Here is a 12409-nt window from a genome sequence, read left to right as displayed (position 1 = left end):
AGATAAACAGCTGGTAATGATATGGCCTGAATGCAAGATTAATACAAGAATGTCAGACATGACTAAAGAACAAGCACTGTGTGTATAAATTGTATGTAATTGTATGTAAAAATACTGATTTGGATTCAGTCTTAACCTAAAAGGCATGGTGGGAAAAACATCCTTACACCAACACTGTGACTCTAGGGTTTGTATATACATCACCCAAAAGAGTTTGCATGCAGGTGCTGAGTTTGAATGATCAGTCAATTTAACAAGAAACTTTTTGGTTCTATTAGAATTTGCAACTTAGATGCAACCTAAAAGCCCTTCAGTGATGTAGTCTGACAATCTTGTTATTAATACCAGCCGTTATTCATTTTTAGGCTTGTTGACCAGGGTTTCTCCAAGGGCCTCCAGAACTTCTCTCTTGTAGTCTTCAAAGTCTCCATCAATTTGGTTGATTGACTGGTCCTCCACTACCCACATATGGCACTGGGTCTCTGTGATCAGCCTGGCATCATGGCTCACAATTATCACAGCTAAAAAAAAAAAAAAAAAATCATTAGATGTTAAAATTTGACCCCCTGGTTTCTACCTTAAAAATCACTTTAAATTAAGTAAAATCTTGCAGGTACACGGTATATTAAAGGGTAACTAAACACTAAAACAACTTTTTTTTGTTAATGATCTGTAAGAATGGAGCTTCATAAATGCTGTTCATTGATTCAAGTAAATTTTTTGACATTTGGGTATAAAGTGTTTTAATTTTCAAATATATGGTGTAAAAACGTATGAGTGCTGCCCTCTTCAGGTTAAACGGAAAGCTCCTGAAGTAGGGGTACTCTATGACGGACCTCTGTCACGCCCTTGGCAGCCCCTGGTATAAAAGCATCTGGTTCCGTCAAAACTACTGTAGCGGGTCAGGAGTTGGAATTACGACTGCGTGAAATAAGCGTATTGAATACGATCAGGATAGTTTTAAATTTGAAAATCAACAAACAGCAAATAAAAACAAGCAGCTCTATGCACTTTTTAAGGCAAGATTCTATTCTGTGGCATTTCCTTCTGACCGTCGTCAATAGCAACGCATTCTAACACAGCGCAAATCCATGCATCACAACGGACGCGCTCTCTCGTTTCATTCAAATACAACTTGCCGTCTTGCGTCTCCGTTTTTGATTGTATTGAAAATGAAATCAGAGTTCATTTATTATTTACAGAGTTTGATAATATTGTTGTGATCATCTTGTCTGGACGATTGTTTTGTACGCTGGACAAAATGGATTTATAAACAGGTAACATTAATGCAAACTTTTCTTCGTGGAAGCTTCACGTTTATTTCAAGTGAGTGAGATAAAATATTTCAACTCAAAACAACATTTTGAAGTGTATTGCAGCGACTTTTTTTGTGCATGTTCTGCAGACAGGGACTTAATCATCGATTAAGTTTCCCTCAGGACTTTTGTAAAAGCCAAAATATGACCACACCTCAGATTTGGTCCTCTTAAAAGGCAGAAAAATCAGGTGAAGGTGGGGAAGAAAAGACTTCAAATGACCGCTCTGTTGCAAAGCTACTTGCGTCACTCCAGTTGCTCTCCATGTTAGCCAGTCTGACAGCAGCTGTCAATTAATCCGTCTCTGCGGGTCTCAGGTGCACGCCCCCCCGCTCAACCCCGCCCTCAGTTCGTCCCCTCTATCTCCGCTGGGCTCTGCCCACTTTTCTAGCATTTTTCAAATATTGCCAGTGGGTGGAGTCGGGCTCTGACCAGGGGTTTAGTTACCCTTTAATATCAATGAATCGGTATACATGCACACAAGATTATTAGTCACAAAAAAGGCATAGGAGATCAATAATATTAAATTCAGCATTGTGCTATTTTGGAAACCAATACAGAAGAAAACGTACCCCCTTTGTATTCATTGACGGCTTCTGACAATGCATCAATCGACTCAATGTCCAAGTTATTTGTGGGCTCATCCTGTACATTTGCATGAAGAGGTTGAGAAAGAATGTTAAACCACTCATTTTAGTAGAAACAGCTTGAATAAGTCATTTAAAACAACATAACTCCTTACCAAGATGAGGACGTCAGGTTGGCGACAAGAAAGTTCAGCAAATACCACTCTTGCTTTCTGACCACCTAAAAAAACAAAAGGAAAAAAAAAAATGTCTACGAAGGACAAATGAGTTTGAAAATCATACATGAATGCATTTCTATAGTGCTTACCAGACAGTTTGGAGATCTGGATGGTGTGTGCATGGCTCTCTAACCCAAAGCGACCCAGGCACTTCCTGGCGTCCTGGTACTGGAGATTGAAATTCCTCTGGAGGTATTCTGTGGGAGACTCTTCCATGTTCAACTGATCAGCATACTGCTGGTTGAAGAACCCTACTTTCTACAGGCACAGACAGAAGAATTAACCAATTACCCAAAAGTCAAGAAAAGGAAAATAATGAGAATGATTTTAAACATTTGGCCTACCAATCGATGATTCTTCCTCATCTCTCCTTTAGACTAAAATAAAAAAGAACTTAATTAGTGCCATTAAAGAAATCAACAAACTTGGGGGGGAAATGAGTACACAATCATTATTCTCAAAAAAAAAAAAAATTCTCTCGTTTTTTTACAAATAACATTTTTTTCATAAATATAACTGGTACTTACAGGATTTAATTTTCCGGTCAAAAGCAGAAGGAGTGTACTCTTACCAACTCCATTTGGCCCAACAATACATACTGAAACAGAAAAATGATCTCAGGCTCATTTTCAAACAATCTCTTGTGAGCATATTTTCCACCATCATTAACCTGCCAGTCATAATGTCTGTAGACATATGCGACTTACTTCTGGACTCCATGTCAATTCCAAAGTCTACATTCTTGAACAGAGGTTTCTGGCCTTCATAACCAAAGTCAACACCTGTGAGTGAATGAGAGGAAACGACAAACTTGTCACCAATACCCAACATGTTTAATAAAAACATGATTCTACAGAGTGAAAAGTGATAAGAGACAGGAAAAATAGAAATGTACTCACTGTAAAGGCCTAGAATTGGTGGCGAGAGTGGAGGAGGGTTGGGGAAAGTGAATTTGACGGTGTATTCTTTCGGCCTCTTGAGGAGCTCTGGCATCTCACGGCTCTCCTCCTCCTGGCCTTTCTTCTTACCCTTCTGCTGTTTCCTCGTCAAAATGTCTTTCGTCTGTTTCTCCTGAAAAACGAAGAACGAGAATGAGTAGCAGTACTTCAGAAGAAGAAAAAAAATCAAGGAAAATGTCAAGGACTCACAGCTTGTTTTGTGGACTTTCCTCCAGCCTTCAGGTCTTTGAGCTTTTTCTCTTGTTTCTCGTATTGCTTCAGGAGTTCTTTTTGTTTCTGTACGTACATCTTCTTAAACGTTACTAAGACACATCAAGCAAACAAAAGTTAGATACAGTTAGATAACTAAACTTCTTTGAGCAGTTTTAATTTGTGTCGGCAATCAAAATGAAACTCACGATAGTTGCCCCTGTAGTAGTAGAGTTTCTGGTTGTCCAGGTGCATGATATCTGTACAGACGTCATCTAAGAAACTCTGGTCGTGGGACACAATTAGAAGCGTTTTCTTCCAGCTCTGCAAGTAACTAAAAGAGAAAATGAGATGTGAGGTGATTCTTGAGCACTATATAGCAATTATTATGACAAAGTGACCAAAAATCATTGTCACAATAGAGTTGCTGAGCAGTGGCAACATGAGTGACAGTCACCATTTGTGATGCATTGTGTGTCCAGCGATACACCAATGTTAAGAAAAGTTTAACATTATGAAAATGAACAGCAACTACCAATAGGTGAAAAGACTGTAGTCAAGTGTAGGAAATTTGGAGTGTAGGCTTATTATTGCCTACATGAAAGGATATAATAATAAGTATATAAAATAGGGTTGTTATATATTGCAGATGTTTCTGTAATAAATCGTGATTAATCATGATGTGTTAATGTGGCAACAGCATTTTAAATATTTTATATTTCAGTTCAATAGCATCTTTTTACGAAGTACTATGAATGACAGACAGTATCACATATATCATAAACTCGTAAGACTTTCGTTCAGTAAATGATGACATTTTTTTTTTTTTGTGAACAAACCCTTTGTGTTAAACAGTAAATATAATAACAATAAAGTAAATGTTGTTCATGATAGGATGCATTATTTTTGTTATATTTTCATTATATTTGTTATTTTTACGAGGCAACTGTTTCTTTGTAAAAAATTAAATTACATTTAAATTCAGAGCTAATACATCCTATTTGTTGTCAGCAAAAATACATTTGTTAAGGCTTGTGTTTATAATACATGTAGTTCATTATGAATGTCAATATAATTTATGTTTGTTTTATACTTTTTAATTCCAGTTCTGTTCTGAATACCGTTACATTTTTAACGTTGTGGAGCAAGAGGAACTAAAATATGTTCATGTTTATAGTGTTTATGTTTGTTTAAACATTAAACATTTTATTTAATTTACCTGTATTTTTGCATGATTTCTGAATGTAATAATAAAATGTGACAGACACTTATCTGTTTCCCCCCCCCCCTGCTAACAATACAATTTAGACCCATCGTGACATTGCAATTTATTTTCTGGAAAATATGATATGATTAAAAGTGATATAAAGTGACTGACGACCTCCAGTGATCTAATCAGTGTGAACTACCCTTATTATGATCAAAAGACACCATCAACTGGGAACATTTATGAAAAAGTAGGCCATTTATAATTTGCATGAAATATAAATACATCAACTAGATGGAGTTGTTTTGTTGATATTAAAAGCAGAAGTAATTACTTGTTAAGCCAGATGACAGCGTTAAGGTCCAGGTGGTTAGTGGGCTCGTCCAGCATCAGCAGAGTGGGCTCCATGAACAGCGCTCTGCACAGAAAATAACACAGAAAAACAATAATATATCATTTCTCATGACAATATGAGTGTAGACTTTAATTAACATTTATAAAATTAATATATTAACACCTAGCCAGGGACACTCTCATCCTCCATCCACCAGAGAACTTCCTGGTGGGTCTGTTCTGCATCTCTGGAGTGAAAGACAGACCAGCCAAGATCCTACGAGCTTTAGCCTCCGCTGCCGCTGCTCCGATCACCCTCAACTCCTCATACACCTGTGAGCGACACACACACACACAGGTATCCTTCACTACTCCATGGATCAGCATATTTACAGGATCTCAGCAAGCTGCTCTCATCTGACCTTATCGAGCCTCTCGGCCACGCTGTCGTCTCCTTTCTCCAGTCGACTCTGTAGCTGCCGTTCATCCTCCAGGAGCTTCAGTCTGCGTGTGTCTGCCTTCAACACCGCCTGAACTGCAGGAGTGTCATCCGCTACCACCTCTGAGGAACAACAAAGAAAAAAGTAGCAAGGGATTTCACAATCGGTATCATATCACACCAATAATAGACAGCTCAAATCAGAAAGTAGGGATAAAAAAAATTGGGAATAGGCAGACAATTCCCAATTGTCTTTAATCTTTATAGATTAAAGATGTGTATGCAGTAAATGTATCTAACAGAATACGCCTGTATAGCTGCTGTGCGTGAGCTGATGAGTGAAGCACACTAAGTGAATTGAGCATGCATGACTTGTTCTGGTATTGGTTCGACCCTAATTAAACCCATAAAAAAAACAGTGAAAAACAGAAATGTTAACTGAAATAAAACATAATAAATATATATTTTATTTCAGCTAGTTGCCAAAAGCAACATTTTCATTTAGTTTAACTTGATGTACTAAAATAACTAAATGTGAAATTAAAATGAATAAAAACTATAGCGATAAATAAAACTGACAAAACAAGAAAGAAAATTACAAAAATATTAAGTAAAATTAAAATTAAGGGTCGAAATTGTCCCCACCACTTTTTGAAACACCTCACGACACGGGTGTTTCTAATACAAATAAATCAAATATCTCCAGTTAACAATTCATTTTGTTTGTTTGTTAAATAAGAGGCGTTCTAGCGCTGAAATGTGTTATTTTTTAAATCAAGCCGCTGAGCTCGTTGCCGCTGCTATCAGTGGTGCGGATACAGTGTTCTTTTGTGGCTCGCGCACAGTCTTCACTCAGACACGCTACATCACAAAACAAAATGCACACAAACGTGTCCCTGACTGATATACAACCACTGATGAACATATTCGGTTTAGATGAGAAAAAAAAAACTATAGGCCCTACGAGTGCGGATTAAAACCCAGAACCTCTGACACGCTTGGCAAAAGGTCTACAGCAAGACCATTGAAGTACGTATGCAAGTGAAAAATTCTCGGCACTAACAATATATATTAGCAGATCTCATTAAATGACCAATTAAACCCAATGTACTATTGAAATTTATTCTGGACTTCGTAATGTTATTTTTTCCAAAAATTGTTATTGTACACATATATTGTAAATATATCTGATTTAGCATAACACTGCTGTACTGTACCTTGCTCACAAAGCAGGACATCAATATTGGGAGGAATGCTGAGAGCTCTGTTAGCGATGTGCTTCAGTAGAGTGGTCTTCCCTTTCCTGATTCAAACAGGAGTAAGGAAACCAGTTTTACAAGCAAACTAAATCTTAAGTGCAATGTAGTAATGTGTCAAATTAAAACCATCAACCCACCCATTTGGTCCAACCAGACCGTATCTTCTCCCAGCAACAATCAGAAGGTCTGCGTTAACAAACAGCTCCTTACCGTGGGCTGAAATGCTGAATCTTTCTAACTAAAACATCAAATGGAAATCATTTAGTACACAGTGCTAAGTGTTATCAAATGGGTCAGAGGAAAGTTTCCCAGTCGTCTAACCTTGATGTCCGAGGCGTTTTCCAGCATGGCCTGTCGAGAGGACAGCTCAGCCTGAGAGACGGAGAAGTCTCCCTCTATAGCGTCCTGAACACGCAGACTATCCACCTGACGCTGATACTCCATCTGTACAACACAGGAGGAAGTGTCTACAATCAGTGTTACTATTGTGAACTAAAACTATTAAAAATCATTTTTGTTAATTGAAAGAAAAGCTGAAATAAAATGAATGTCAGATGACAAGCATAAATTTAAAGAAAACCTGAAGTATTAAATGTGAATGAAGACCGAAAATATCAAAATAAAAAGAAATTCAATATTCAGACATCACAACGATTGAGAGCAATCTGTCCTTCAATAATATAAACATTTATTAGAGTATTCAAAATTTGCATACGCTACCATTTTCTTTTTCTTCTTCTTCTCTTTTTTACTCAAGTTAGCAAAAGGGTCGTCCGGTTTCTCTTTGGCTTGCTCAGCCGCGAGCCCATCCTCTGCACTCTACGGGACAGGAAATAGGATAAGATGATAGAAATGAAAGTGGATTTATGAACACTTGGAGATTTCGAATATTAGGAATACAAAATAAGAGAATATTTTTGTACCATCATTGTGTCATTGTCATCACTCTTTTCTTCCTCCTCTTCATCATCATCACTAGGAGGAGGAGGAGGGCGAGCAGGCTGAGCAGGCTTCCCTTTCTGAAAACACACCAAAACACAAATACATTTTTTTTTTTTTAAATAAGCAGAGATTAATGTAAAAAAACTTGAAATAACCACGTCATCTCCACAAAATTTTTATGATTGGCTTAAAGTAGACTTTTTACGTCAGCGCACCTCGTGCGGGCTCATACGAGTTATCTTTATTCTTTGTTCACATAAGCATCATACCAGTAATTAACTCTTAATGTTACAACTTCTCATACTGGTAAATTGCCAGAACCGATTTACTGTTCACACATGATCTATTAATGGTAAATTACCAATAATTTACCAGTAAAGACTGTATGTGTGAAAGGGGCTACTGAATAACAAGGCCTTTAAAAATAAATATTTTACTGACCTAAAACTTATAAATTGTAGTATATATATGTTTTTCTGACCTTGGGCTGCTCCTTCTTGCCTTTCTTCTGAGACTTCTCTTGTTCTTTCACTTCAACTTCATCTTTCTTCTGAGGCTTTTCTTGTTCTTTCACTTCAACTTCATCTTTCTTCTGAGACTTCTCTTGTTCTTTCACTTCAACTTTATCTTCCTCCTGTCAACATTAGAACGTCCTTTAGGTTAGACACAATTACACCTTCACTGGCTTGTCAAAACACCACATTCATCAAAACAAGAGACACCCACCTTAGATGGTTTAGCAGCAGCTTTCTTGCCCCTTTTCCCACCTTTCTTTTCATTCTCATCTTTTTTCTCCATCCCTTCATCTTGTTCATCCTCTGAGGCCTCCTGTTTTTGAGAGAACGCAGTAAACCAAAGATCCTTTAGGAAATGTGTGATCAAAGCACTACGCACCGTACAATATACTGTTAGTAAAGCAGATCGGAATGTGCAGAAAGGGGTTAGTTTCTGTGATGACTGCAGCACTGCTGTCATGTAGCAATAAAAAAAACGGCAAGTTAGAAGAAAGGTAGAAGATGTGAATTTTGAAGAATGAAAACAAGGAATAAGAATATAAAGAAGCTTAAGAAACAATCCCATGTACCCACCTTCATTATCTTAGGTTTAGCCTTATCTTTTTTCTTGCCCTTGGTTACCTTCTCAACTTCCTGAATCACATACATACACAGAAACAGGCACAAGTACTTATAAATGTAGAAATATTCAATATGCAGCCTAATCTTTCCTTCCGTATCAAACACATACAATGTGAATAAAATGATGTGCAAAATCAGCCTCACACAAAAGATAAAAACCCTGAACCAAGACAGATGAGTGCCAATATCACATGATTTCATTAAGAAACGTAGTTTTTAATGACTGAAACAATGAGGGCACTGGAACCGGTCTGGAAAAGGAATGAATGCAAAATGGAATGAATTCCACTGGGAATGTCATGAAGCGAGAGAAAGGACATGAGGGATGGCTGGAGCGGGACTGAAAGATGAATCAACAGAATATTAGAGAGCATGAGTTATGTGGTGGGTGATGCATATGTATTATGGTTAGGTACATCAAATTTGACGATGCTAAAGATAATATTATGAATATTGATGGTATAGACAGCCACTGATGACTAAAAAGACAAACTAACAAACATTGATTTCCATGCAATTTCTCTCTACAAACAAATTATGAAAATTAAAGTTCTAATAATAATATTTATACTGGTAGTTGCATGAAATACTTTTGAGAAGTAGATATCTAAAAAAATGATGAAACAAACCTTTGTGACACTCACACTGATATCATATATATATATATATATATAGCCACACAGACTCAATCTACAAGGACTGACTCTGAAATAACTCACCTTAGAGCTCTTTTTGTTTTGGGGTTTCTCGTCATCGTCATCATCATCATCATCATCATCTCCATCTCCACCTGCGTCTTCTTCATCGTCATCATCACTTTTCCCCTGACTCAGAGCAGCAAATATGTTGCCACCCTAACAGTAGAAAAACAAAAAACAAATCTAAGCGATGTGTTCCACCATCTAGATTAGTCCTGCCACTAGTGCAGGGATTCCCAAATGTTTCCATTCCAGGACCCACCTAGAAAAATATTATCTAATCTATCCCAAGACCCACCAAAATATTTGTGCTTAGAAAAGAAGTCGAGTATTTAATAAAAATAATACATTTTATTTTATAACACAACTGTAAAATGTCAATACTAATATTTACGTTTTAATCTCTACATTTACATATGTTAAGGAGTATGAAATATATCCATAAATTTCCGCTCTCTTTGGTCCGAATATGAACTGTAATCTGTGCGGCGAGTGTTGTTAAACTCATCGCCATCATGCTTGTTCCATGTGTTTACATTGTGAGATGCTTTTTACTGTTTCCTTATGTGTTGGTAGGTAGCCAAATGCACACGAAGGAATGAAAAAACGTACGTCTCTAAAAGACAACAGCGCTGAGTTGAACAGACGACAGAGATGAATGAACACACCTGAAACAGCCTTTTATGACATTTGAATTCTCTGTTGTAATGCAATCGCATGCAGAATACAGCACAGTGATTGGAGTAAACGAGTTTCTTCTTATACAATTAAATCACAACCAATATCACAATTTCTAATTAATGTTGGTATATCGTGCAGCCCTAGACTAAACTGTTTGTGTGTGTTTGTGTTATTCACTGAAACCCCAATTTAGCTGCAGCCAAGTGACTTTGCCCAAACCAGTTTGAAAACCCCTGCACTATTGGATGAATAGAGACGCTGACGTCGTGGATCACATGGCTTAAATTGCACTGTTCTATACATGGTGCAGCAAGAGAAAATTACTCTTTTCTGCATCCCAGTGAAATAAAGCAACTTACTTTGTTTCGCTTTCCTCCTTTGACTGGAGCAACAACTGCAAAAATAGAAATAAGCCACAATGTTAAATATGTCTTGTGATGCGTGACATACTGGCACAAACTAAGTTTATGACATTACCATCTTCCTCATCTTCATCACTGGCCTGGACTGACAGTTTCTTGAGACGCTGCATGACCTCTGAATCATCATCATCATCGTCGTCGTCGTCTCCTGCTTTCCCTTTTCGTCTGTCTTTCTTTTTCTTCTGAGGCTAACAGTAAATGACAAGGAAATACAATAACATACCATATTTGAGTATAATTTCATTAAACATATTATTACTACTAGTATTTTAAAACTGGCATTAATTAAAATAATGCACCTGTTTCCCTTGTGCCTCTTTCACTGGTGGCTGCTCTTTGTCTGGTTTATTATCTGATGCCAGCTCCTCGAAAAACTGTAAGATAAAATAAAATTAAAATGATAAAATGCAGAAATATGCATAAACAATTCAGATGTCAGAGGTATAATTATATAATAGGCTACATTGCATTTGGTTCTGCTAGTTGCTCAGATAATATTAAATAACTAAATAACTATAGTAACTGGCAAAAATATTCCATTATATATAATTTTTATTACATATTTTAATGTATGTGAAGAAACAAGATATTTTGGAATTAAAGTTATAACGGACCAAAGTTGTGAATGGAGACTTACACTCTTTTTCCCTTTCTTATCCTTCTTTCCTTTTTTGATATGTTTGTCTAAAAAAGAAATAGCATTATGGTAAGCACTTTTGTCAACATAAATACACTCACAAACACACCTGACAGACAAAGCAGGCTGGAATAAACATGCACACCGACAGAAGAATGACAATGCCACAGAAAGAATGTCATGTGTACAGGATAAAAACGGCTGTCTCCAAAATAGTCAGCATTTTGGGCATCATATGAGGTTAGGCACATTTGAACGTTCCCAAAATGCTGTTAAAGACTGCAGCTCACTAGGTTTTGAAACAAAGCCACTACTATATCAGCAGTTAACCCTTGCGCACAGTAGAGATATGGATCAAAAAGCGAATATGGCAATGATGACAGTGAAACATCAAACTCCGCACCGAAGCTAATGGGCTAAGCAAAATATACCAGCGATATAATAAAACACAACCCCTTTATCTACATTAAACAAAATGAAAGAAAAATGTATTAAAAAGCATAGCTGTCATCATAGAAACTATTTCAATATAGTTGCATCATATTCATTTCGCTATTATTATCAGGCTGTGGTGTAACAGAAACCCATAATCTTACCTGTTTGTTGTTGTTGTGGTTGTTGTTCATCATCACCCTCCCACTCAGCCACCTCTTTTGATTTCTTAGGCATTTTTCTGCTAAACCTTTTCCCTCACAAGGAAAGCAAATACAATATGTTAAACGTGACTCAGGGATGGATCACAGCTGACAATGAACACGAGCACACTGTGGCTCACATCACATGCGGCCTATCTGCGCACTGCCACAGACATGCAAACGCCGGGAATTTGGTTTGCGACAGCGCCACACCCTCACGCAGGCCGCCAAAGGTATTGCAGCAGCGTTGTCTAAAATGATTGATTTCAAAGAAAAAGTTGTTACAGTAGAAATTGTGCTGGTGTCTCAATAGGTCTTTATTCTAGAAAAAAAAACGTTTATTTAAAACACTTAAATATTTTATTGAAAAATCAGAAAATTTAAGTAATTTAATATGATTTATTAATTTCATCATGATTTATTCTAGTGTCCTTGTTACACGTTACATGTACTACTTACTTTGGTAGTAACAGTACATTATGCACAATTTCAAGCAACTGATCGTAAACCAAACCCTTACCCTTTAGTAAGTACGTGTTAATTAATATTACTCAGTCAGTACGTATTGGTGCAATTACACTATAACAAGGACTTCTTAAAATGAAGTGTAATATAATATAATATAATATAATATAATATAATATAATATAATATAATATAATATAATATAATATAATATAATATATAATATAATATAATATAATATAATATAATATATAATATAATATAATATAATATAATATAATATAAT

The 12409-nt window shown here is 36.5% G+C and overlaps 1 protein-coding gene across 2 annotated transcripts; it reads right to left on the bottom strand.

Annotated features, from left to right (window-relative positions):
• Nucleotides 1-162: 162 nt before the first annotated feature.
• abcf1 (ATP-binding cassette, sub-family F (GCN20), member 1) lies at nt 163-11843 on the bottom strand. Of its 2 annotated transcripts, none has more exons than XM_056250120.1 (27): nt 11620-11843; nt 11024-11070; nt 10686-10760; nt 10442-10574; nt 10324-10358; nt 9305-9439; nt 8538-8597; nt 8176-8277; nt 7931-8083; nt 7431-7526; nt 7228-7326; nt 6829-6951; nt 6645-6745; nt 6466-6551; nt 5232-5371; nt 4994-5142; nt 4811-4894; nt 3479-3603; nt 3270-3382; nt 3021-3192; nt 2829-2903; nt 2649-2719; nt 2466-2498; nt 2211-2379; nt 2059-2123; nt 1889-1961; nt 163-521 (listed from the first exon to the last, which is right to left on the bottom strand). In XM_056250120.1, the coding sequence occupies exons 1-27, from the start codon at nt 11690-11692 to the stop codon at nt 352-354; spliced, it is 2757 nt and encodes a 918-aa protein (XP_056106095.1). In that variant the 5' UTR covers nt 11693-11843; the 3' UTR covers nt 163-351. The 2 variants fall into 2 exon arrangements, with proteins under 2 accessions (XP_056106095.1, XP_056106096.1); XM_056250121.1 differs by having other exon boundaries at nt 7931-8041.
• Between the last annotated feature and the right edge of the window lie 566 nt (nt 11844-12409).

This window comes from Rhinichthys klamathensis, unplaced genomic scaffold, assembly GCF_029890125.1.
Source record: "Rhinichthys klamathensis goyatoka isolate OS25496 unplaced genomic scaffold, OSU_Roscu_1.1 h1tg000067l_1, whole genome shotgun sequence".
NCBI classification, from domain to species: domain Eukaryota; kingdom Metazoa; phylum Chordata; class Actinopteri; order Cypriniformes; family Leuciscidae; genus Rhinichthys; species Rhinichthys klamathensis.
The sequence above is the reverse complement of the archived record's forward strand: the minus strand, read 5'-3'. Positions and strand labels throughout refer to the sequence as shown.